Source organism: Cydia fagiglandana, chromosome 18 (genome assembly GCF_963556715.1).
Source record: "Cydia fagiglandana chromosome 18, ilCydFagi1.1, whole genome shotgun sequence".
Classification (NCBI taxonomy): Eukaryota; Metazoa; Arthropoda; class Insecta; order Lepidoptera; family Tortricidae; genus Cydia; species Cydia fagiglandana.
This window is the reverse complement of record NC_085949.1, coordinates 14515515-14539220: the sequence shown is the minus strand read 5'-3', so window position 1 is coordinate 14539220 and position 23706 is coordinate 14515515. Positions and strand designations below refer to the sequence as shown.

The following is a 23706-nucleotide window of genomic DNA, read 5'->3' as shown; positions in this document are numbered from 1 at the left end:
CTAAGATTGAAAGAAATATCTCAATATTTTCTATGTACCCATAGTCCATAACATAACCCTGATATCAGCTTGTAGCACCTACAAAAATTACTAGCCGGATTTATAAAAACCGGTTTTTGTTTAAACCCGAAATAGCACCATATTTTTTATTATTTTATGCTTTTTACATAGGACTGATCATGTATTTAGGTAACAACTTCGTATATTATTAAATTATCCCATTAAAAATGGAATAATAAAACAAAGAACGTAATACGGTATTTTTTGTATGAAGATAAAACCGGTTCACAGCCTTGGTTTTAATTTACAAATATAATTCTCAATTTCTTACCGCCTCAATCACAGTTTCCAAGAAGACAGAACTGGCGGCCGCATCCTTCAGATCCTGAGGGCTCAGGTACTTGTCCATCACCAGGGTCCTCTGAGGATACCAGGCCCGCGACATAAACCTGAATATCCCACTCTCGGTCCTCCTCGGCTCCATAATATCTTTAAAACTCACGTTATCACTCATTTTTATATTTTTCGCTTCAAAAATAACCAAAACCATCAATTATTCGTTTCTAAATGCCAATTAGAAATCTTCTCACGTTAAACACATGTCACATCAGTTTTTAAAATATTCATTTTTATAATTAACAATTATTTTATTTTATTAATTGCGGAGCGCATTGAATAAGCGCCGTACAGCACGACTCGTTGATTTGACAACCTGTACGGATATGATGGTCGTTCTTGTCTACGTGACAGCGATATAAAACAGTATCCGTCACTTTCTATCCCACGGTGTTAAAAAGTGACAGTTATTTTATCACGTGGATAAAGATGGATAAACCCATCCATAATACGCCGGGAGTCCGGTTAATACACGACCAAATAATGTACAGCCCAATAATAGGCGTCCACTTTTTTGGATGCGTATTATTGGGTTGTACACTACTGCCCTGTTCAAAGAGTGGCTTCGTATTATTGGCACGGACCGAGCTTGTACACCCTGATAACGCTCAACCCAATAATACACGACCCAATAATACGAATCCATTTAGTGGACGCCGAATATTGGTCGCATATTATTGGCCCGTACCGATAATGTTCGACCCGGGATTGCTCAACCCAAGAATGTACAGCCCAATAATTGGCGTCCACTTTTCGCTCCACACCACAGACTATAAATATTTGACACATAGAGTGATATTCTAGGGATGGGGCGACGATTTTTAAGTTTACGATTCAGTAATGTTGCCATGCGCAAAAAATAAGCAGATAATGGTAAGGTTAAGTAGCTAACATATTATCGCACCGCACCGCGATCTTGGTGCGTCGCGCCCATAAGTAAGAGCGAGAAAGAGATATATTTTTCTTCAGCCCGCTCCAGACTATGCGCGTGAATCGCGGGCGAAGCCGCGAACGCGAGTGTGGAGTCGATTTCGCTGTCTGCGAACATCGACGCCACACTTGCGTTCGCGGCTTCGCGCCGCAATTCGCGCAAGAGTGTGTAGGGGGCTTTCCAGACGGAAACAATTGTTCGATCCATGAAATGTATACTTGGTCAAGCAGATCTGGTCAGTAGAAAAAGGCGGCAAATTTGAAAAATTTAGGCGCGTAGGGATCTCTTCCCATAGAAAATTTGAATTTCGCGCCTTTTTTTATTGATAAGATTTGCAAAACCAGCTATAATTAGAATAGAATGACAGAGAAAGGTGCCTGCAATTTGCACGCACCGCGACCCTTCGCACCGGTAAGTGAGGGCGAGAAAAAGATATCTGTTTCTCGCTCTCATTCATGAGTGCGACGCACCAGGGTCGCGGTGCGGTGCGATAGTGTGTTAGCTACTTTAAATGAGTATAGTTTTCCTGGTTCTTAGGCCCCGTTCGCACGACAGCTTTTTCAACGCGCGTTAAAAAAAGCGTTTGAATGACACAAATGGATAACCATTTATGTATTCACACGACAACGGTGACGCTTTTATTCAGTGTTGTTGGATTTTAGACTTTAAGCTTTGGTCGTTAAGTCGAATTTAGAGTGCGACCAGATTCAAGCGCTTTTTTAACGCGCGTTGAAAAAGCTGTCGTGCGAATGGGGGCTTACTGACTGTCAAATTGGTTTGACCAGAGAACATATGTTTGACGAACTATAATTAAGTCTTCGTCACACAGGCGCGTTTTACGGGTGGCGCGCGAGCGGGGCGTGAGCGTTTTATATGTAAAGTAGCTATAGGTGGTCAAGCAAATCTTGTCAGTAAAAAAAGGCGTGAAATTAAAATTTTCTATGGGACGATATCCCTTCGCGCCTACATTTTTCCAATTTGCCGCCTTTTTCTACTAACAAAGAAAAGAGATATACGTTTCTCGCTCTCACTTATGGGTGCGACACTCCAAGGTCACGGTGCGGTGCGATAGTCTGTTAAGCCCCCCATTCACACTCTACCTTGTAGTTCGCCTCGTAATCCGCCTCGTTGGGTAGGATCGTGTATGGGGGTTGCGGACTACGAGCCGTCCTACAAACTCAAGTAGGATGCCATAGTACTGGTGATGGACGGCAAAACAGAGGGCCTACCGCGAACCACGTTCGACGTGTTGCCCCTCCGTCGCGCGTGTAAATTCGTACGTAAGTGTGACAGGGCAGGGGTGCTGCCTAGAGCCCCCTCCAGACTATGTGCGCGAATCGCGGCGCGACGTCGCGGAGCGAACATACCGCGACGTTGACGTATGTCTCCACACTCGCACACTTCACGGCGATTTCGCAGTCTAGTTCGCGGCAAGATGGCGCCGAAGCGTCAGCTGATCTGGTTTGCGGCAAAGCAAGAAGGCTGATTCAAACTTGGAACTGTCAAGTGATTTGGTTGATCAAATTCGCACCCGGCTTGAAGATGGACGAATTTGTAGCTACGGCAGCATCGCTGTTGTTATGCGCTGTATCATATTATAATTATCAATTTATAAAATGTACAAAAAAGAGAAAAAGGAAAAGCAGAAGAAGAAGATGGTGGATGACAAGTATCCATCGAAATAGATCAAAGTAAGTACATTTTCGACCGATTTTAAACAAGATAGAAGATGCATTTCAATAGTTTTTCTGTTTCTCTCGTTGCATCGTCAGCTCTTGGTTTAGAGCCCAGGGTTCGCTGATTAACTCTGTTAAAACTGGAGCTTTGTTGCATTCATATTTCTGTGTTTTGTTCCAGTGCATGTATGGAAAAGCAATTGGGTGAACTGGTAGCCGAACCGTCCGGAGAGTTCAAAAAGTTTACCCGCATGTCTGTAATGGATTTCGAATATTTACTTAACAAAATTTCGAGCCAAATATCGAAACAAGACACCCACCTGAGAAAATCCATTCCAGCCCGCATACGTCTCGCACTAACACTTCGTTATTTGGCCACCGGCGATGACTACCAGAGTCTACATTTCTTATTCAAAATATCACCTCAGTTGATATCAGAAATTATACCAGAAGTTTGCATGGCTTTGAATGAAGCTTTAAAGGATGAAATTAAGGTGAAATAAAAATTATAAATGTTTAATTATGAATATTTATTAATATTACCTATAAACTTAAGCCTTGTAAGGCCCACCATACATTTTTTAAATTTTTTATGTGGACCTTATTCTATAGTCTGTGCGGAAAGAGAAGACTCGTAGTTTGTATTGGTTCCCATACATTCCACAACTCTTCTCTTTCCGCACAAACTATAAGTAGGTAATTTGGAATTAAATTAATTTGTTTTAAAAAGCAATGAAACAAAGGAAATGGTACTTAATAATAGTAGTTCACAAAAGTATTGCAATGAATATGTACATAAGAGCCTACAAGGGTTAGAATACTGCACATATTTTTGGCCTAATAATTTAACAAATGACCAAAGACCAGAATATTTGTGGTATTTTTTAATTGTTACAGTGACTTCTCATTTATAGACATCCATTATACATATAATACAACATAGAACACAACATACCTATTAAAGAAGATTAAATGCAGATGTAAATAACTACATACCAGGCAATAAGAAGCAGAAGAAGAGGCAGGCAGAAGAGCAATTTCTTCCAAATAACTTTTGAGTAATGTAAAATAGAAATATACAATAAAAAATAAATTTGGATTAATGTGACCATGTATTTTATTTTTTAGAGAAACTAATAGGACAGTTGTTAGTGCTTAAACAGAATTTAAACATGAAATCAAATAAACACTGGAAATTGAACTAAACTCATAAGTTACCTGGAAGAGATTGCTCTTTAGCGATTAGACTGCTTATTGTTTACCTCTACTTTTAATCTTTTAATATATATTGTGTTCTGTATTGTATTTATATATGTACCTATATTGGAATGACAGTTCAAGTGCCACGAAAATTCCGGTCTCTGCAAATAACAGGCGAGAAAGGGAATAACTTTCAACAACATACAAAATATATTTCAAGAAATGAAGCAGAAATAAAAAAACAGTAACCATTTCAGAAACATCTAAATACACCTGTAGCGGCCCAGAGTGAAATACTTGCCATGACAAATGTAATTTTTAACTGTCATGGTAAACATTCAATTTAGAATAGAATGGGAGACATTTTTATAGGCCTCTGGGCAGCTATTATAGGATAAACTATAAAGATGAACCTTCCCTGTTGTATTAACATCTACTTAATACCATGATTTGCAACAAATAAATGATTATGATCTTCTAAGCTACTAGTTACCACCAAAATGAGTTGGTGGTAACTACTGGTAATTATATTTTCATTAATAACCACTAAAATAACAACAAACATTATACAGTACCGGCCAAGATGTATAGAGTAAATGCTATATAAATATATGATGATTGCAGTGGCAATTAAATACCAAAAAAATTAAAATAGAGGCATATTGTCATAGTAAATTTTGTAGCCACAGTCAAGTTATCTTTACACAGATGATTAAAACTTGTAGGATGCTACTTGACTGTGATCCTCATTCTTTCACTGATAAGTATGTGTTAAATATTTTCTTAGATATCAAAAAGTGTCGTCATCTACTCGACTACTCAAGTATAGGCCAAAGGCGGCCTCATCGCTCGACAAGATGGCACAGTACCTTTGGCCTATGCTCAAGTAGATGGCGACACTTTTTTATATTTAAGAAATTTAGCACATAACAGTGAAAGAATGAGGATTAAAGTCAAATGGCGTTCTAAAAGTTTTAATCATCTGTGTAAAGATGGCAGTAAATTGACTGTGACTACAAAATTTACTATGACAATATTTTAACTCTCTATACACTCTATTCTCTTTGGAAACACTGTGAATTACAATAGGAGACAACATATTATTAAATATCCTCTAACAAAAAAATTAAGTTACCTACTCTATAAAAAAAAACGATGAAAAACCATAACATGAGACCAATTTTTCTCATCGCTCGCACAAAGGACTACTACTTGCATAGAGTAATATATATTAAAGTAAAGAAAGAGTGGTAACTCCATACATCAGTTTTTTTGCCTAAACGCGAGTTATTTCGTAGTCGACATCTAACGTCAAGTAACGGAACTATCAGTACCGCTACTTGATACCAGATGACAAGTGTCGCTACTGACGAAAAATGTACTATTAGTTTTCGTTCGCCGCGGCATCTATTGTCAACTAGCAGTACTGATAAATTCTGCTACTTGACACTAGATGTCGACTACGAAATAATTCGCGTTTTGATAAGAAAACTGATGTATGGAGTTACCACTCTTTCTTTACTTATATTACTCTATGCTACTAGACTACCTACTTACAGTAGTGAGGTGGAAATCACTTACAAATTTAAAAAAGGTTCCACTGAAAAAACATGGAGGTGATATATATATAATTGGCCGGTACTGTAAGTTCAATATTGATATTAGATTAATACTGGGGGACTTTAATATTTAGAATGGGTTTGTATGAGGACGAATGATTTTACTAGATTTAATTATTATAGGCTTGAAAGGTTTATCTATTGATACATCCTTTTGAGGCCTGGAAGGGAGTGTGTTGTTGGAAATTATAGTGAAAGGATTAGAATATGAGGGGGGCATTGTGGAAGTAGCTGTAGCTTGTGATGATGATGACCATGGGTTAACTTGTCTTATTTGAGGACAGGTCAAGAACATACCATCTATTGTATGCATCATTCTCAACCTGTCCTCAATACTAAGTGCTCTCAACTTTTTGGCCAAAAGTTGACCATATAAATCACAGTCGTCTGGATCCTGAGTATCTTTAACACAATGCTTCATAGTTGTGTTAAAGGTACTCAGGGCTTCTTCTACCATACGGCCTGCATGCAGAAGCTCCGGCGGATTTTGTTTTCTTCTGATAGTTTGAGATTGAGCTGGTGGTGATTTTTCAAGATTTTCTTCTTCATTTTCTTTATTCACATTTTCTTTGTCCTCCTAGAAAAATAGATTAATATTATTAATGTTATTTTTTTGCAGCTTCCTTCATGCCCCGAGGAATGGCTAGAAATTTCAAAAGGCTATTCATTGAAATTTCCTCGGGCCATCGGGGCTCTAGATGGCAAGCATGTTGCTTTGCAATGCCCAATTAACTCGGCATCTGAATATTTTAATTACAAGAGAACGTTCAGTATTGTCCTCCTGGCACTAGTAGACAGTCAGTGCAATTTTACTTTTGCTGACATCGGCTGCCAAGGTCGAATCAGTGATGGTGGCGTATTTAGAAACTGCATGTTGTGGGAAAAGATTTGCGACAACCAACTGAATCTGCCACCACCACATCCATTGCCCGGATTAAATAAACATGTGCCTTATGTGTTCTTGGCTGATGCAGCATTTGCTCTTTCGGAGAATGTAATGAAACCGTATCCCGGAAACCTTGAGCGGGGAAATCCACGACGCATATTCAACCAACGATTGTCAAGTGCTCGTGTTACAGTAGAGAACGCTTTTGGTATACTGGTTACCAAATTTCGGGTTTTCAAAAAACCTATACAATTGCAACCAGAGAAAGCTAGCATTGTTACATTAACTTGCATATTGTTACACAATTACTTGAGGCGTAGCAGGACATCGTCGCATATCTACACGCCTCCAGGTTCAATTGATCAATATGACCGGAACGACGTTCTCATCCAACCAGGCTCATGGAGAAACGAAACCGATACGACGTGTGCCGTTCGCAATATGCGGCAAATACCACGCCGATCTCCTCTTAACGCCACACAAATCAGAGACGAGTTTACTACTTATTGTATTCGTTAAAATAAACATGATTATCTTACCGTCGTTATTGTTTTCTTTGGGGTATCCTTATCCCTTAAAAAGCTGTCCAGAACTTCGTACGCGAACCAAGATGGCTTGTATATTTCGTCCGCACCGGCCCCGGACTTAATCGACTTTTTCACTTTAAGTTTGTAGGCCCTGTAGCTCGATAATAGGGAATTACGCTTTTGTTGAAGTTTATCTACAGGTATTTCCAATATATCGCTTATTCGCGACCACGCGTCGTATGTGCGTAATTTATTTTTATAGTCTCTTAATGACACATCCCATAAAATGGGCTCAGCCTGGTAGAGTTGTATAAACAACAGCTCTATCTGGTTGTTCCATTGAATATTTTGAATTTGAACATCTTTTTCCATTTTTATTAAAACGCACAGGATACTATCAAACCAATTAGCCGCCATATATAGAAGGTTATGACAATTTATCTTGTCAATGTCAACAGATAGCCAATAAAATAGTGTGTAATGTGGAGTCTTGCAAGTTCGCGCTTCGCGTCTCCTTTGACGCGGGCCGAAATACCGACAAAAAACGGAGAACAATCCGCGAAGGCGTGAACAATCTGCGAAATCGGCGCCACACTTGCGTTCGCGGCTTCGCCCGCGATTCACGCGCATAGTCTGGAGGGCGCTTAAGAGCTACAATTTACCTCATCGAAAAATAGAATGAAACAAACGGATTATAATAGCTTAATAAGCCTGTTGACTTATGGCTTAGTCGGCCTCACCTTAGCCGGGCAGTTTTTGCAGTCCGACCACATTTATAAAGAATAATAATTTCTTTATTGAAAATATGGTTTCTTCGCAGCTTGAACTTAACTTAATAATGCTAACTGAAAAAAGTCATAAGTAAATGAGTCCATGGAGGTCTTAGAGGGCTTTAAAAAAAAAGAAAACATTCAGTTCAAATTTTATTCATAAATCTATCTACTTAATATCTAAATAACGTTTTCTAACTACCGACGTGGTTTCAGAGTAACACTTACGTTGAGATGATGTCTCACAGGTGTCAAAAATAAACAGGTTTTCATCGATTTTTGACAAGTTTTGAATCGTATATCCTACTTTTCCACTACAGATAGAATGAGGAGGCATAACTGACATTTTATCACGCCAGGTGGCGCCTCCATAGTGGAGTTGCTGTCACTGTCAAATCACATACATTGTTTCCAATAAATTGTAAACATTCTCCTTTTTTAACCGACTTCCAAATCCCAAAGGAAGAGGTTATCAATGCGGTTGTATGTTTTTTTTTCTCCACAATACTGCAATAGTGTGCGACAAATTGTGGAAATATACCTATAGGATCTCCCTTTTTTCCCAAGGACCCGATATGCATAAATCGGTGAGAAAAAGCTTTGAGTACCAAAAACTAAGGCAAATGACAAAGACCGTTTGTGTAGGCTGCAATTTAAGGAAGATAAATATTTTGGAAAGAGTAAATACACAGGTAAGCTAAGTTTTAACGAAGTAGTACATAATTTAGGGCATAATGGCTTGGCTACACATGCTGTATTCCATACGCATCATGACTTTGTGTACCTATCTGATGGGCGGGCGTATATGAAACGCCTTCTTGTACATGCAGGTGATCTAGGTATACACCAAAGCTTAGTTTTCAATCGAACACTTGTAATATAACAGGAAAAACTGCACGTGAGCCTTCCAAAATTTTAATAAATGGTAAAATACACAAGATAACCTCACATATATTAAGTGATTATCTTTGTATCAAATCAGCCTTTTTTCCATCAACTGTAGCATTTCTCCTTCGAAGCTCGGTTAGTAGAAAAAAAATTCCCACCTTTTACCAGTGGTAACTACTGGGAATAAAAATTCCCATTAGGTACCACCAAACCGAGTTGGTGGTAACTACTAGGATTTTTTTTTCTCAGTAGTTACCAGTGGTAAAAGGTGGGAACTAGTGGAAATAACCCTTTTATTGTTAATAATTACTGTTAATCATAATCATCTTGTTATTTCTTCGACTCGCAAAGGCGTTATGTGCCCTTCAAACCATTTTATCTTATACATTTCATCTCTTAATGTCCAGTCACAATGTGTGGCATCAAATTTGATGCAAGTGGATTCTGCCGCACACCGCCACATTGAATTTGTGAAAGCCATCCGTAACAAGCCATACGTCAACAGGTTTATTTTAGCTATTATAATCCGTTTGTTTCATTCTATTTTTCGATGAGGTAAATTGTAGCTCTCACGTGGTACCACAAAATTGGTCGGACACAGGAACCTGCCAACACAGGATTTGGCCGACCACTTTTTTTTTACTGTCCTCAAAGGCAGCTATAGTACCGTACAAGTTTCATACGATTTTTCGATAAAAAATTTTTGATGATTTTTTTATAATTTTGGTCGGACTGCAAAAACTGCCAGGTTAAGGTGAGGCCGACCAAGACATACGTTAACAGGCTTATTTTAGCTATTATAATCCGTTTGTTTCATTCTATTTTTCGATGAGGTAAATTGTAGCTCTCACGTGGTACCACAAAATTGGTCGGACACAGGAACCTGCCAACACAGGATTTGGCCGACCACTTTTTTTTTACTGTCCTCAAAGGCAGCTATCGTACCATACAAGTTTCATACGATTTTTCGATAAAAAATTTTTGATGATTTTTTAATAAATTTGGTCGGACTGCAAAAACTGCCAGGTTAAGGTGAGGCCGACCAAGACATACGTCAACAGGCTTATTTTAGCTATTATAATCCGTTTGTTTCATTCTATTTTTCGATGAGGTAAATTGTAGCTCTCACGTGACCCAATAAATCTGGTCGGACTGCAAAAACTGCCAGGCTAAGGTGAGGCCGACCACTTTTTTTTTACTGTCCTCAAGGTCAGGTATCCTACCATACAAGTTTCATTCTATTTTTCGATGAGGTTTTTTTTGATGAATTTTTGTCCAACGTTTTTGCCATTTGTACAAAATCTGCCAGGTTAAGCCTAGGCCGACCAAGTGCGTTGGAAGCTAGGTAGTCATTGCCTACATTAAATGTACTTAATCTATGCTTCCATAAATATATTTACTATCATTATCAATATATTACAAGACGTTGCACATATGTCGTTGTTTCACTTATATGCACACCAATATAGCCTAATATAACTGGAAAGCCTGGCAGGCTAATCTTTTAACACGTTGGCTGCCATGAACATTGAACATCACCGTTGGGATCACGTAATCTTCTCTGTGTGCCCATGAGCATCACCAGTAGAATCGAAAGCTCGTTACCTCTTTATTGACCTCAGTAATAAATGTATAGTCAGATGCTGGGATCACTAAATTTGTAAGGGGCGTGGGAGATACACTTTAGGTGAAGGAGGTGGTGGGCAGCCAATGTGTTTAATACTTCGTTTATGTTTGGTAGGCTTAATTTTGCTGCCCTTTTTAGGGTACTTACCGTAGGGAACTACTACGTTAAAAAAAACCTATGCTAAAAAAAAAGGTAAAAAAACCTATTTCTATCTAAAGAGTTTGTATAGGTGTAACTGGGTCACAGCTGAATTCTTATAATGCAAACCGAAGGGCTATATGCAAGAGTACTCGTATGGAATAACAAACACCTTACGACAAAGACCATAATAACTGTCTACCAAACTTGTGTCTTTAGAGAATACTCTTGTAGGGGGCCGAAACCTGGACGTCGTAAGCTAATCAGGAACGAAGACTTAATTAACACCTTCCACGTGCGCTGCCTTCGGAGTAGGTAGGTATGGTATACTAAACATAACATGGAAAGACAGGGTTACTGGTTACCAACGAAAGTGCGCTGGAGTTTGCTAAGCTTCCTAGTATCACCGCGCTTATAATCTGAGACCGCGCTACTCAAACAGAGACGTTTGCGGCGGCTAGGGCATGTTTAACGAATGGACAGTGCTATTAGGCAAGTGCAACGTAAGACGTCATTACTCCGCTTTAAAGACTGCGTAAAGCGTAATATGATTGCGTTTAACAATAAAGCACTGCAACTCATGGAAAGACCTAGCAACACACCGCGTTGAGTGGAAGAACACCTTTTAAGAGGTCGCGTAACCAATGTTAGGTCCTGGTTTCAAGACTTGGCCCGAAAACGAGCAATAAGACATATATGTGCGATGAGGGTCGCCTTAATGCGAACCAGGTATGTTGCGGATGCAGATTTTTTATGACATCCGCGGATGCGGATATTTAAAGCCTCACATCCGCGGATGCGGATGCGGATGTCAAGATTTGGTACTCAAAAAACGTCAAATGTTACATATTTAGTATTTTTTATTTAAAAAAAAACGAACCGTTTAGTATTTGAACAAGAATATAGGTGACGTTCCACGGCAAAAGGTACCTTATGGCGGCTGGCGCTTACGTCGCATGGCGCCGCAATAATATTGGAGCGGCGTTAATAATAGCGTAAGCGCCAACCGCCATAAGGTACCTTTACCTGTGGGACGTCACATAGGTGTGTTTTATTTAATAAACAATAACTTGGCCGGTTTTTCGGGATCTAGACGATTTCGTTATATATAATGACGAAATTACCTAAAGGCCCCAGTACACAGTGAAGGATGGGCCATGCCACACCCTGGCCATTGTGTACAGGGGGCTATGCTATGGTATGCAATGGCGGACGACTGCCGTCAGTTGTATCAGCCGTGGTGAGCAATCGGGGAGTTGTCGGTTTTTTGGCACACTTCAAAGGAATCGTGGCGTACCGTGGCCTGTGGTGTTCACACAGTCGCCATTGTTTGTTTAGTTTCTTGAATTTTTGACCGCTTGATTCAATGTTAATAGCACAAAATGTCATCATTGTGGAGAAAGGAAGAGACTTATCAGTTTATTATAGATTTATATGAATCAGAGTCTGCAATTTTTTTTTTTTTGATGGACCATTGTGTGATCACCTACGTGATATAGGCCTACTGTTGCGCATTGCAAAGCATGGCTTGGCATGGACCATCCTTGACCACTGTGTACTGGAGCCTTTACACTTACGCCAGCGGTGCCGTCTCTAATACGTTCCTGTTAGGTACCTACTTGGTCGACATCCGTATCATGCGGATGCTCCGCATCGATTTTATGCGAATGCGGATGTTGAAAATAATGCGGATGTTCCGCGGATGCGGATGCGAATATTCGCAACATCCCTGGTGCGGACTCTCGTATTACTTGACAGAAATGTGGACGATTATGCCGTTCAAAAATTGTGTCATATATATATATATAGCCACGAGCGGTCCTGTCGCTAGATCACAGATGCTGCTTAATTATTTTAATCATCTGTAAATATATAAAAGGCCTGATGATGATGCTTTACGCGGCCATTGCCAAGATGAGGGGGGCGAAGTGCACCTGCCGTGTTAATGCGTCGTTTAATTGTACATAAGCCCGAAGTACGGTAAAACCTAGGATTTACCGGAAAACCCCAAGTTTTACCGATGCTGATCGGTAAAAGCCCGAAATGTCAATCAATAATACCGGTAAATCAAAGAAAAATCCGGTAAATTGAGGGCCGCAAGAACCGTTACGGGTTTGTATTTGTAACGTCATAGAAGCGTCGGTTCCGCCAGCATCGTTGTTTAATCTCTCTCCTCACACAAAACTAGTGTCCGACCGAAGGTTGGAGTCTGTGCTCAACTACTTATCCTGAAGCCTGAAGCACGGCTTTGACTCCACATGAAAGTTCCCCTCACGGGGGCACTTCAGACTTTTAGGCCCAGGTGAAGATCGATACCCAGCCTTGCGATATTGTCAACAAAAAATTTGGGGCTCGCTGCGCTCGCGTTTTTGGCTGTTTTGGTTGACCCTGTATCTACATGTTAGCTTGACTGGTGAATGAATAGAGTTAGACCAAGAAAATTCTGCAATGATTTTGATAGCATTATAAGCAGTGCAGTGCAACTAGTGCAAATGTTATTTATACGTCATTATTTCATAGAAGTTTTGACGTTTAATAATAGTCCGGTGGCCGGCTGCATGAAACAAACCTCATCAAAAAATAGAATATACCTACCCTGTAGAGGTACCTGACATTTAGTAGGTAGTGACATTCATTTATACAAATTAATAATAAAAATATCATTTAAAGTATATAATTATGGTCCTATTTTCCCGCACTAGTGCGTAAAATAGCACTTTTCGTGCGTATGTCAAAAGCTTAAAGGGCCATGTACTGTAAAACGTTGTACGATACACGTGCGAATAGGTAATTTGCAAATCGTGTGGATTTAAAACACTCCCTTCGGTCGTGTTTTAATTTATCGCCACTCGTTCGAATTTCCTCTTTTCCGCACTTGTATCGTAAATAACTATTCGCCGCCCTAGGCCCCAGGCCCTGTATAGCCGCCTCTTTCAATAGCACTTGAAAGAGGGTTCTATGAGGTTCATGTTGTTCTAACTAAACAGTGATAGTGATACGTTTCAGCATTAGAACATTATATTTTTCACCACACCTACTCGGAAAGGCTCTCTTAGCACTTCAAAAACTGATAGCAAAGTTGCATTTTATTCACATGTGAGGCAAAGTAATCAAATGCAAATTTTGAGTTGTTTTCTTATGTTTGCCGGTAGAACTGACTTTTATGATGATTTTGGATGATAAATATTTAATAGGTAACATTAATTTGGATTTGATTTTGTTTGATATTTTACATTTAATATTTGCTTCGGGTCGGTGTGGTGAAACATTTTGTGTTTCACTCGGGAGCAAATTTTGTTTAACCCTCGCGCTTTGAAACCCTCGCAACGCTCAAGATTCCATTTTTTTAACCACTCGCTACGCTATCGGTTCAATTTTGGAATCTTTCGCTTGCTCGGGTATCAATATTAGCACGAGCGATTGAACAACAACTTTGCCCCCGAGGGAAACAGATAACTATTACTGCGGGGCGGGGGCGGGGGCGGGCGCGGGCGCGGCTGGCGGGGGCCTGACACTAGGGCTGCTGACATGAATCGCGAATATATAACATGTTATATGTTTACCATACCATAATATTAGAATGCTGCAAGTGTATATTTGCAAGTGTAAATATGCTTAACAAATTATTTAAAAATATTAATCAATAATTATCATGATAGTATTAAGGTTCAAATCTATGTAACGGCTCATACGAGTTAACATGTTTTGGTAATGTATTTAGGACGATCGACCACCTCGATGTAGACGAGTTGAATCTTAATACTATCACGATACGGGATACGGATTTAAAGGACATTGTTGCTTTAGCACGTGGCTAGGTATAATAGAGGTAGGTACGGGAGCTAAACCGCCCGTAGGTATAAAATAAATAATGGTTTTTGTTAAAAGCTTAGGGTCTTAGGCGTAAAAATAAGGCATAGGTATATACTATAATAGTAGATGCAAATAATCCAATTAGCTCCAGGATGGTAGTGTAATATGTGGTTCGTATACTTCGTATGCGTGCATGTGCCTCCATCAATTGGTTGAACAAGACAGATTCGAACTGTCGACCTCCGTCTGTGGTGATGTGAAGAGCATCAAGCATGCCAAACCGAGAAATCTACCAAAACCAAACCAATCTACTAAAAGTTTGCAAAGCTCACCGTTTCTACTACTGTTTTAACATTGTTCTATTGATAAATTACTTGGCTATCGGCTACCATAGTATTTGCGGATTCCTGAATTCGACGCCACTTTTATTCTACACGTCGTGAAAAATATTGCGGCGTCGATTTTGGCGTCCTTTGTGTGACGTAACACAAAAAAAAACACATACATTTTCTTCATTTTGTGTTACATTCTTTCATATTTTTGTGAATATTCCATTGTGTTACCTACACTTTTTTGCAATTCACGGGTTTTACTAGTGCTGCACTCTGGCAACAGAACATTGTATTCTCTATCGCCATAATTTGTGACGTTTTCAACCAAAAGGTTAACATTGTCGGTTGTCGACGAGGCTGATTTCAAATTGAAGCTTTATGGAAATAGCGCCTTATTGACAACAGATAATAAGAACCCATTTGGTTGAAAATGATACATTTGTCCCTATTAACATAATTTAGCCATAATTTCATGAAAGCATTTTTCAGCTTTAGGATGTGCATATGCAGTCATGCACATCTAAAGCTGTAAAATACAGACTTATAATTCGAAATGTAATAAGTGACTTAGGAACATATTCCGATTGATCAAACTTTAATTATTCTATGTGCGGCAATTAGCACTGTACGTAAATACATACCTATTTCGAAAATTTAACCGGCCATATGTAAGTACTTACTGCAACTACAAAACGTTGTGCGAATAGTTAAGGTGGTTCGCTTTCCATACAAAAAACAATTGCGTTATATTAAGTAATTACACACTATTAGGTACTTATGTAATTGTTTTTTTTTTTGTATGGAAAGCGAACCACCTTAATTGCCAACGAGAGGCGATAAATTGAAACACGATCTATAGGTCAGGAAATGAATGCTCAAAAAACGTTGTAGAGGGAAATGCTAGGAACAGTTTTTGACTCCGTAACTTTGTTTGGACTATAACTAGTCTACCCCCCAGCACCGGGGCTACAGCCGGGGACTTTTGATATGTTCACCTCCTAACTAGTCCAAACAAAGTTACGTAGTCAAAAATTGTGTTCCTAGCATTTCCCTCTATAACTTCTTATTGCTTGGCCTACTAAGGGAGTTCTACTTTTCGAACATGTATGTTTGGGACTGCTTCTAACTCGACCTAGCAGAGATACTATTTTCTTGCGCATGATTGCCAGAAAACTTCTAGCTTCGCAAAACATGCCAGATGCACTACATCTACGAGGTAAGCCCAACAGCATTCTGAATGCATTGTTATACTGCACTTTTAATGCATCGTAGGCTCGCTTCGTATAGTTAACCCACAGGCCACTCGAGTAAAAGGAATGGCAATATGCTCTAAAGAGCGTTGTACCTTGACATTACTGATATTATTAACATAAAAGGTTTACATTTGCTCCATGTGAAGCTGTTGGAGGAAAGAAAATAATAAAACTCATGAACTTTCCTTTTCAATATTTTACTGACAGGTGAATAGGTTCTAAAAATGTAGTGCAATTTCCTTTACCTTCGTATTTTCTCGGATACGTCCGAACGTCTCATATATGCTACTTGTATTTCAGTCAATACAAACAGTACTGAGGCGAGGTTGACTAAAGTAGCTTTTATACCTAACTATTCGTATCTTCCCCTGCAATTGGCGACTCACACGAAGACGTCAGTCGCCCGAGGCGCGCGACGCACGTCCGGCGCCGGCGACTCAGCAGAGACTCATTCTGGCTGCTTGTATCAGCTCCTGAAATTTGAGAATAATTATATTTAGAATATTTGTTTAAAATGATTTTATCAGTGCAACATGAACTTTAATTCACTTTCATAACTTTCCTGGCTTATTTTATATAGGCCCTACATACATAGATGTCGCTAGAAATAGGTACGTAACTTTTCTGAAAACCTAAATGTTAAATGTTTTAAAATTATGCCTGCTTATATGACCTTGTATTATCGTAGTTTATATAAACTGATATGTCGTTTTTACAAACACTCCCTCAGTGGACTTGTTGTACAAAGTAGCAACAAAGGTCTTTCAAATTCTGAAAGTGTCATTACGGGATTGTCCATATGAGTATGACACCAACGAAACGGCCAAGCCGTACTGTTTGACCAAGATGTTGGCTTTATACTGTTAGAGCTTATAAAGTTAGGAATGACAGAGTAAAAGTCTTGGTACCTACTACGGGATCTGATAACTTTTTTAGTGTAAAAGCTTTATGCAACTAGTCTTGGCAACACTTTACATTAAATGTTTTCGTGGGTTGTTCTAACCTCAAAAGTAGTAAGGTTGTCTGGAAGAGATCGCTTTTTAGCGATAAGACCGCCTGTTGTTTAATCTCTTCTTCCTGTATTATTTGTATTGTTTTCTGTAATGAGGTGTGCAATAAAGAGTATTTGAATTGTATTGTAGTATACTGTAATTGAGGTAATCTGAAAAAAAAACCGGCCAAGTGCGAGTCGGGCTCGCGTTCCAAGGGTTCCGTATATTACACAATTTTTAACAATCAGTGCCGGATTAAGATATTTTGATGCTTTAAGCATTTCTAGACCATGGTGCCCCCTCTCCCTAGGGTCATCAAGATTACATTGATTTTTTTTGGTAAATTGAGAGAAGTTCAATGCCGCATTACAGCTGAGAATGGAAATCAGTCACATCATTTTATCACGAAAATTGACAGTGCCGTTGCAGTAATGTTGCAACAGATTACCTAATACTGCTGCAGTCGCCACCCGAATGTCACCTTTATCATATCTAAGAAAGTGATTGAAACGCGAGCGAAGCGAGCGCGAAAATTTTTCGATATAAAAACGCAATATGATAGACAGTTGTACATTTTTACTTTTAGTATGGAAATCAGTCACATCATTTTATCACGGAAGTTTTAATCATTTTTTATCATTTTATTTGCGATAAAAAAGGTTATATACAAGTTGTTTCTGTAAAATTATACATTTTTAAGTCCCATCTTTCTTAACTGACTATGCAGCATGCAAATTTTAGTGTAATATATACCTAACTTAACCTACTTAAACTAGTTTAATACAAATTAATTATCAACAACAATAGAAATAAAAATACACTGTCAATTATGAAATAATAATATATCATGTATCTATCTCAAACAAAACCACTTCAATTAACATAATTTAAAAACTATATTGTTGATTTACAAGGTATTCATTAATAGAATAAAATGTCGAAGACAGCAGCCATTGAAAAAGTGCTCTTTTAAATTTACTATTGGGCAATTCTCTTATGTTGTTGGGTAACTTATTAAATATATTGACACACATAGCATAACAATTTTTCTTAAAAGTGGCAGTTCTTTGCATTTTATTTATGACCAGCCTGTTAGTGTTCCTAGTATTTCTTAGGAATACTTCGTTGGCTGTTTTAAACAGGTCTATATTTAACTTAACTAAGTTGACAGTACTTTGCAACAGAGTAATGTTGCTGCAGTCGTCACCCGAATGTCACCTTTGTCATACCTTAGAAAGTTATTGAAAAGGCGAGCGAAGCGAGCGCGAAAATGTTTCGATATAAAAAACGCAATTTTACTTTTAGGCCGAACCAGGCCCGAATCCTGGCATTTTGGTGCTCCCCCCTGAACGTGGTGCCCTAAGCACGTGCTTGTTTTGCTTATTGGTTAATCCGGCACTGTTAACAATGTATTTTTTATGTGAAACGTGAGTGAAATCTAACACTTTAAACTCTCGCGTTTTGTACATATATTTAATTACACAAACGGGTCTACCGCGTTTGGACGCGCGTTTGGTTGGCGTTTGTGGGTTTGTTGGGACGTCAGTCTTTCCGTGACCACAGCTAGTGCAACTCAGCTGAAACGTCGGAATTAAAGGTAAAAACAATGAAATTATATCGCGGTAGACCCGTTTGTGTAATTAAATATGTGATTGAAATCTCTTTAAAAAATCCGTAGGGGTCGGATCTAAAACTGTAATTAAGTCCGACTCACGCTTGACTGTACATTTATAATAGGTTTTCCTGTCATCTATAGGTATAGACCTATTTTATGTATTTTTTTCAAAATTTTAGACTTAGTAGTTTCGGAGATAAAGGGGGGGGGGAATGGTCATTTTTTGCCTATTTTCTTGAATAACTTCTAAACTGTTTATTCGAAAATTATAAAAAAAATATATTTGAGATCCTTACAATAAGCTCTTTAATTTGATATGTAACATGATATAATTTGAATTTTTTTTTTTCATTTACCCCCCAAAAGTGGCCCCATGTTTAAAATTAATTTGTTTACGTTACATGTCCATATTTGGGTCACAAACTTACATATGTGTACCAAATTTCAACTTGATTGGTCCAGTAGTTCCGGAGAAAATCGGCTGTGACAGACGGACAGACAGACAGACAGACAGACAGACTGACAGACAGACGCACGAGTGATCCTATAAGGGTTCCGTTTTTTCCTTTTGAGGTACGGAACCCTAAAAAGGACTATAATTATTAAAATCATTTAAATTAATTAAGGTAAATGTGTGGAAGACTGTCAGGTAAGACGACAAGCTCTTTCAATCCTTCAACTCTTGCACTTGTGCATTCTCTACTTACAGAAGTTTTGTAGAGCAGAATAAGCGAATCCATGTAGATGTAGTGTAGGGACGCTCGGCAGGAAGCAGGTGGGCTGTCGATCACGTGTTGCGTTCATTCAGCCCAATTCCCTAGAGTTGGAGCTGCAGCTAGGTTACTGTCCCGGCGGCATTAAGTGCCACACCATTCTCCTCGAATCTTCTTGTTTTCCTGCAGAACAGAAGAACATCTTTAAGTTCGTTTTCTTTCAGTGTGTCTTTACCGAATGTATTATATCGCGGTGCCGCATACATGAATTACATGATAAGTTCGCCTTTGTACTAATGATGTGTGTTCTTTCATGTTTTATGTTTCTTTTTGTACAAGGACTATACCAAACAAATTTAAGAATATCCACAGATGGCTCAAAAACAAATGAAGGGACCGGATGTGGTGTCTTCTCGGAGGACCTGAACATATACATCTCAAAACCCCTGGGTTACACTGGGAACACAATACGGGATTCCAAGCTGAATGTGTAGGAATAATGGAAGCTTGCAAAGCGATAAAAAGACGAGAAGTAAAACAAGAAAATATACTAATACTGTCAGACAGTAAATCAGTACTGCAAGCACTAGGTAGCTACAAACTTACATCGGAACTCATACTTGAATGACATCGAGGCCTCACTGAAGTGAGCAAAGAAGGCAACAAAGTAACAGTATAATGGATAAAGGGGCATAGTGGATCAAGAGGAAACGATGCAGCGGATGAACTGGCCAGGAAAGGTTCAGAAACCAGCTTCACAATAAGTTGTTGTTGTCCTAAGGCACCCCAGAGGTGCAAAGGGCCTTCACAAGCTCGCGCCACGCCTTCCTATCTTCAGCGACCACTCTGGCCTCGCTCCAGCTCAACCCGACCGCTCGTAGTTCATTTGTGACGGACTGCTGCCAAGAGTGTCACAATAAGTACTGGACTAAAATGAACACCTGTAGGCAGACCAAAGAACAAAACTACAAGCTTACACCAAAATATTACTAAAAACACCCAGACACGTTTTACGATTACAGTGAGTTTTTTAATATTCCACTAGTAATTTAATAATTAATACAGGCGTGACATTTGTATAGTACCGATATAAATTACATTCTCATTGTTAATAATAATTTCGATATATTGCAAATTTTAACGATTAATTTTATTTATATAATTTGGATTATGTTTACAGGTATATGCACATAGAATACTAGACCAATACTAGTACTTATATGGAAAAAAAGACATGTAACAAATTGTTATCAATAAATTTTTCATTTCATTTCATTTCATTCATTTCATTTCATTTCACACCAACTACGCAAAATAGTAGGATTAATCACAGGTCATAACAGACTAATCCAGCGGTCGGCAACCTTTTAGCAGCCAAGGACCAAATAGTAGTTACCGAAGTTGATGCGGGCCGCACTTTGTTAATATTTATGACTTTATCAGACATTGTTGTTTGTCGATATTACATACAAAATAGCCTAGGAGGCACGCGGGGCGGGTGCGAGTGAGAGGTTCGCGGGCCGCTTGTTGCCGACCGCTGCACTAATCAAACACCTACATAATATGGGTAAAACAGACAGCCCCATGTGCAGAGTGTGCATGGAAGAAGAAGAAACAGTAAAGCATATTCTCCTACACTGTAGGTAGAAGGTAGAAGTATACAGGAACCAATACCTAGGGACTCTGTGCACATTGAAGGAGGCAGTTAGCGACCTGAAGACACTGCTAGGTGTCATGGAGGAGCTGGGGCCACCCCATAAACACAATTTTTTTGCTCTTAAGTAGTAGTTTTTGATGGTGTTTGACCCATTGATCAGTGACCCAGTCTCAGTTTTTCTGATAAACAGCTGTCTTAATGGACTCACCAATATGTTTTGCAGAAACCTCCACCTTGTAGCATACACCTTGTTTTCTCAGTCAATCTCAATATAAATAAATATATTGGGACATTTTTACACAAATTGACCAAGTCCCACGGTAAGCTCAAGAAGGCTTGTGTTGTGGGCACCCAGACAACAATATAATTATTCAATATACAAATATCTGTCTCATCAAACAAATAAATTCCCTAACCAGGATTTGAACCCAGAACCATCAGCTTCACCGGCAGGGTCACTAGGCTAGGCACCCACTAGGCCAGACTGGTTGTCAAATATAACCAAGATATTCTTTTGAACAAACTGCCATGTCACTGCTGGTTTCAATCTGTGCCCTTCATAATCTACATACTTACTGCTGTCTGTCTCTCATGCAGTCTAAAAAAATTAAGTGTGGGGTACAAACTTGGTGTCGGTCGAAAGTCGAAACCCTCTTGCCTTATCTCCTGATCCACCTTTCAATACTGGTCATCACTCAAGTAATTTTCCAAATTTCTGGGAATACTTCTAGCTCGAGACAGAGGTTAAATATGTGCCATAGCGGCTCCGCCAGCACCATGCTGTACAGTCTATACGCACGAGGGAATACCATGCGGACACGAAGATTTTTTTAGCTTAAGTTGTTGAATTGCGGCACTTACCTCCAACTTCGGCTTCTCCATTAATTAATATTTTTTCAGTACCTCGTACCTCTACTGAGTCTACTGTTTCTTTTATTAGAATTCATTTTATTGTATTTGTAAACCAACAAGTGTCAATACAATACTGTCAATGTCACTGAAAGATGGCACTAGAAAAAACCGATTATTTTTAAATTGTCAAGAGCTAATGTCAGAACGTCCCTACTAATTTTGACAGCTCCCTTAAAAAAAAGAATCTCTCTGGTTTTTGGCTTCCTATTATTGGGTCGTACATTATTGGGTCGGGCTTTCTCGACCTGTACCAATAATGCGCAGCCCAATAATTGAAAGCCAAGGGACTCAAATTATTGGACGCGAATTATGGGGTCGTACATTATTGCCCTGTGAAAAGAGTGGCTTCGTATTATCGCCCCGGACCAATATTGCGCGGCCCGAGAATGCACAACCCAGGAATGTACAGCCCAATAATACGCGTCCACCATGGACGCCTATTATTGGGCTGTACATTCTTGGGTTGAGCATTATTTGGTCGTACATTAGTGGCTCCCATACGCCGGCTGGTGGACACTGACAGTGACAGTGATAAACAGTGTTGCCAACTCGGATTTTGAAAAAATGCTAGACTAATGTCTAGATTATGCCAAAGATTTTTTAACCACCTATGCTAAAAAAATGCTAAAATATCACTTGAAATTAGACACTTAGACCCACTTGCACCATTCCACTAACCCGGGGTTAACCGGTTAAACCAGGAGTTGCCATGGTTAGCCATACAGTTTGACACTAGGTTAACAGTTTAACCGCTTAACCCCGGGTTAGTGGAATGGTGCAAGAGGGCCTTAAACACATAAATTTTTCAAAATTACCGCCTTTTTCTACTGATAAGATCTGCTTGACCAACTTTATATATAGTCCGTTGACGTCCATCCGTCCACCAAAGTCAAAATTCATATGAAAATATGAACCACATAAGGCGATGGCGCATATTGTTGCTGCAAACTTGGCTTAGAGTAAATTATGCTAAAAAATATGCCAGATGCTAAATGTAAAATTTTGGTGCCAAAGCGAGTGAAAATATGCCAGATCTGGCATCATTAATGCCAAGTTGGCAACACTGGTGATAGATGATTAGATGCAAAGAGCATATAATCACTACATTAGATGAATTCATACCAAAGAATATAATACTCACTAGGAGATTCATACTGACAGCATTTTTTTTCTTTGAGAAATGGCTTCGTGTCTTTTAGTCAAGGGCTCCACATGACATACGTGAGGGAATCACAGAGCACAACAGTTACAGTTTACTATACTCTGCAGAAAGCGAAGATTTCGCACACAAGCGTGGAGCCTTGCTTCCAAGACACTTAGCCATTTCCGTCTGTAGAAAAAGTGGTAGGTGCGAAGGGTTATCCTCCCATAGAAAATTTTAATTTTACACCTTTTATTACTGACAAAGTGGGTTTGCCAGTCACAGAATAAATAATAGTACTAGGTACAGAAGAATCACTCTCTAACAAAACGCGTATGTTACGATTAGGACAGATATAACCGCTTGGTGGCGACAGCGCCACGCGCGGCTTATGGCTAACCACCAAAATTGGTATGGGACGGATGTACTTGTAGCTACCTGTTGCAAAGCGCAATGTGTTATACGCGTGCCTCCGTGAGGGACAAAACATACGAAATGCGACACTATGATTGGTCGAATTTATTTGTCGCCTACCATAATACGTACTAACTAGATTCACGTTTCCATCGAATTCGTTTTTAGTTTTGGACAATCATTCATACTTCCTTATTTCAGTCCTA

General features: G+C 39.1%; 3 protein-coding genes and 1 long non-coding RNA gene across 6 annotated transcripts in view; 1 reads left to right on the top strand and 3 right to left on the bottom strand.

The window, feature by feature from the left end:
- LOC134673213 (dihydroxyacetone phosphate acyltransferase) overlaps nt 1–697 on the bottom strand; it is a 36196-nt gene extending 35499 nt beyond the window's left edge. Inside the window, exon 1 of the mRNA XM_063531162.1 lies at nt 332–697. Coding sequence (XP_063387232.1) covers nt 332–550 — 219 coding nt within the window. The 5' untranslated portion in view covers nt 551–697. The remainder of the gene's footprint in view (nt 1–331) is intronic.
- A 1958-nt stretch (nt 698–2655) lies between these two features.
- Nucleotides 2656–7251, top strand: LOC134673066 (uncharacterized). Its single transcript, XM_063531001.1, has 3 exons — nt 2656–3018; nt 3185–3497; nt 6442–7251. The coding sequence occupies exons 1-3, from the start codon at nt 2870–2872 to the stop codon at nt 7225–7227; spliced, it is 1248 nt and encodes a 415-aa protein (XP_063387071.1). The 5' UTR covers nt 2656–2869; the 3' UTR covers nt 7228–7251.
- LOC134673067 (uncharacterized) lies at nt 5739–7667 on the bottom strand. The gene is made up of 2 exons (XM_063531002.1): nt 7248–7667; nt 5739–6399 (listed from the first exon to the last, which is right to left on the bottom strand). Exons 1-2 carry the CDS (start codon nt 7650–7652, stop codon nt 5893–5895), a joined length of 912 nt encoding a protein of 303 aa, XP_063387072.1. The 5' UTR covers nt 7653–7667; the 3' UTR covers nt 5739–5892.
- Nucleotides 7668–15730: 8063 nt separating this feature from the next.
- Nucleotides 15731–22329, bottom strand: LOC134673277 (uncharacterized). Of its 3 annotated transcripts, XR_010099448.1 has the most exons (4): nt 21895–22329; nt 19371–19559; nt 17060–17154; nt 15731–16529 (listed from the first exon to the last, which is right to left on the bottom strand). It is a non-coding gene; the product is annotated as an uncharacterized LOC134673277 (long non-coding RNA). The 3 variants fall into 3 exon arrangements; XR_010099447.1 differs by having other exon boundaries at nt 15731–17154; XR_010099446.1 differs by lacking the exon at nt 17060–17154.
- Nucleotides 22330–23706: the final 1377 nt, after the last annotated feature.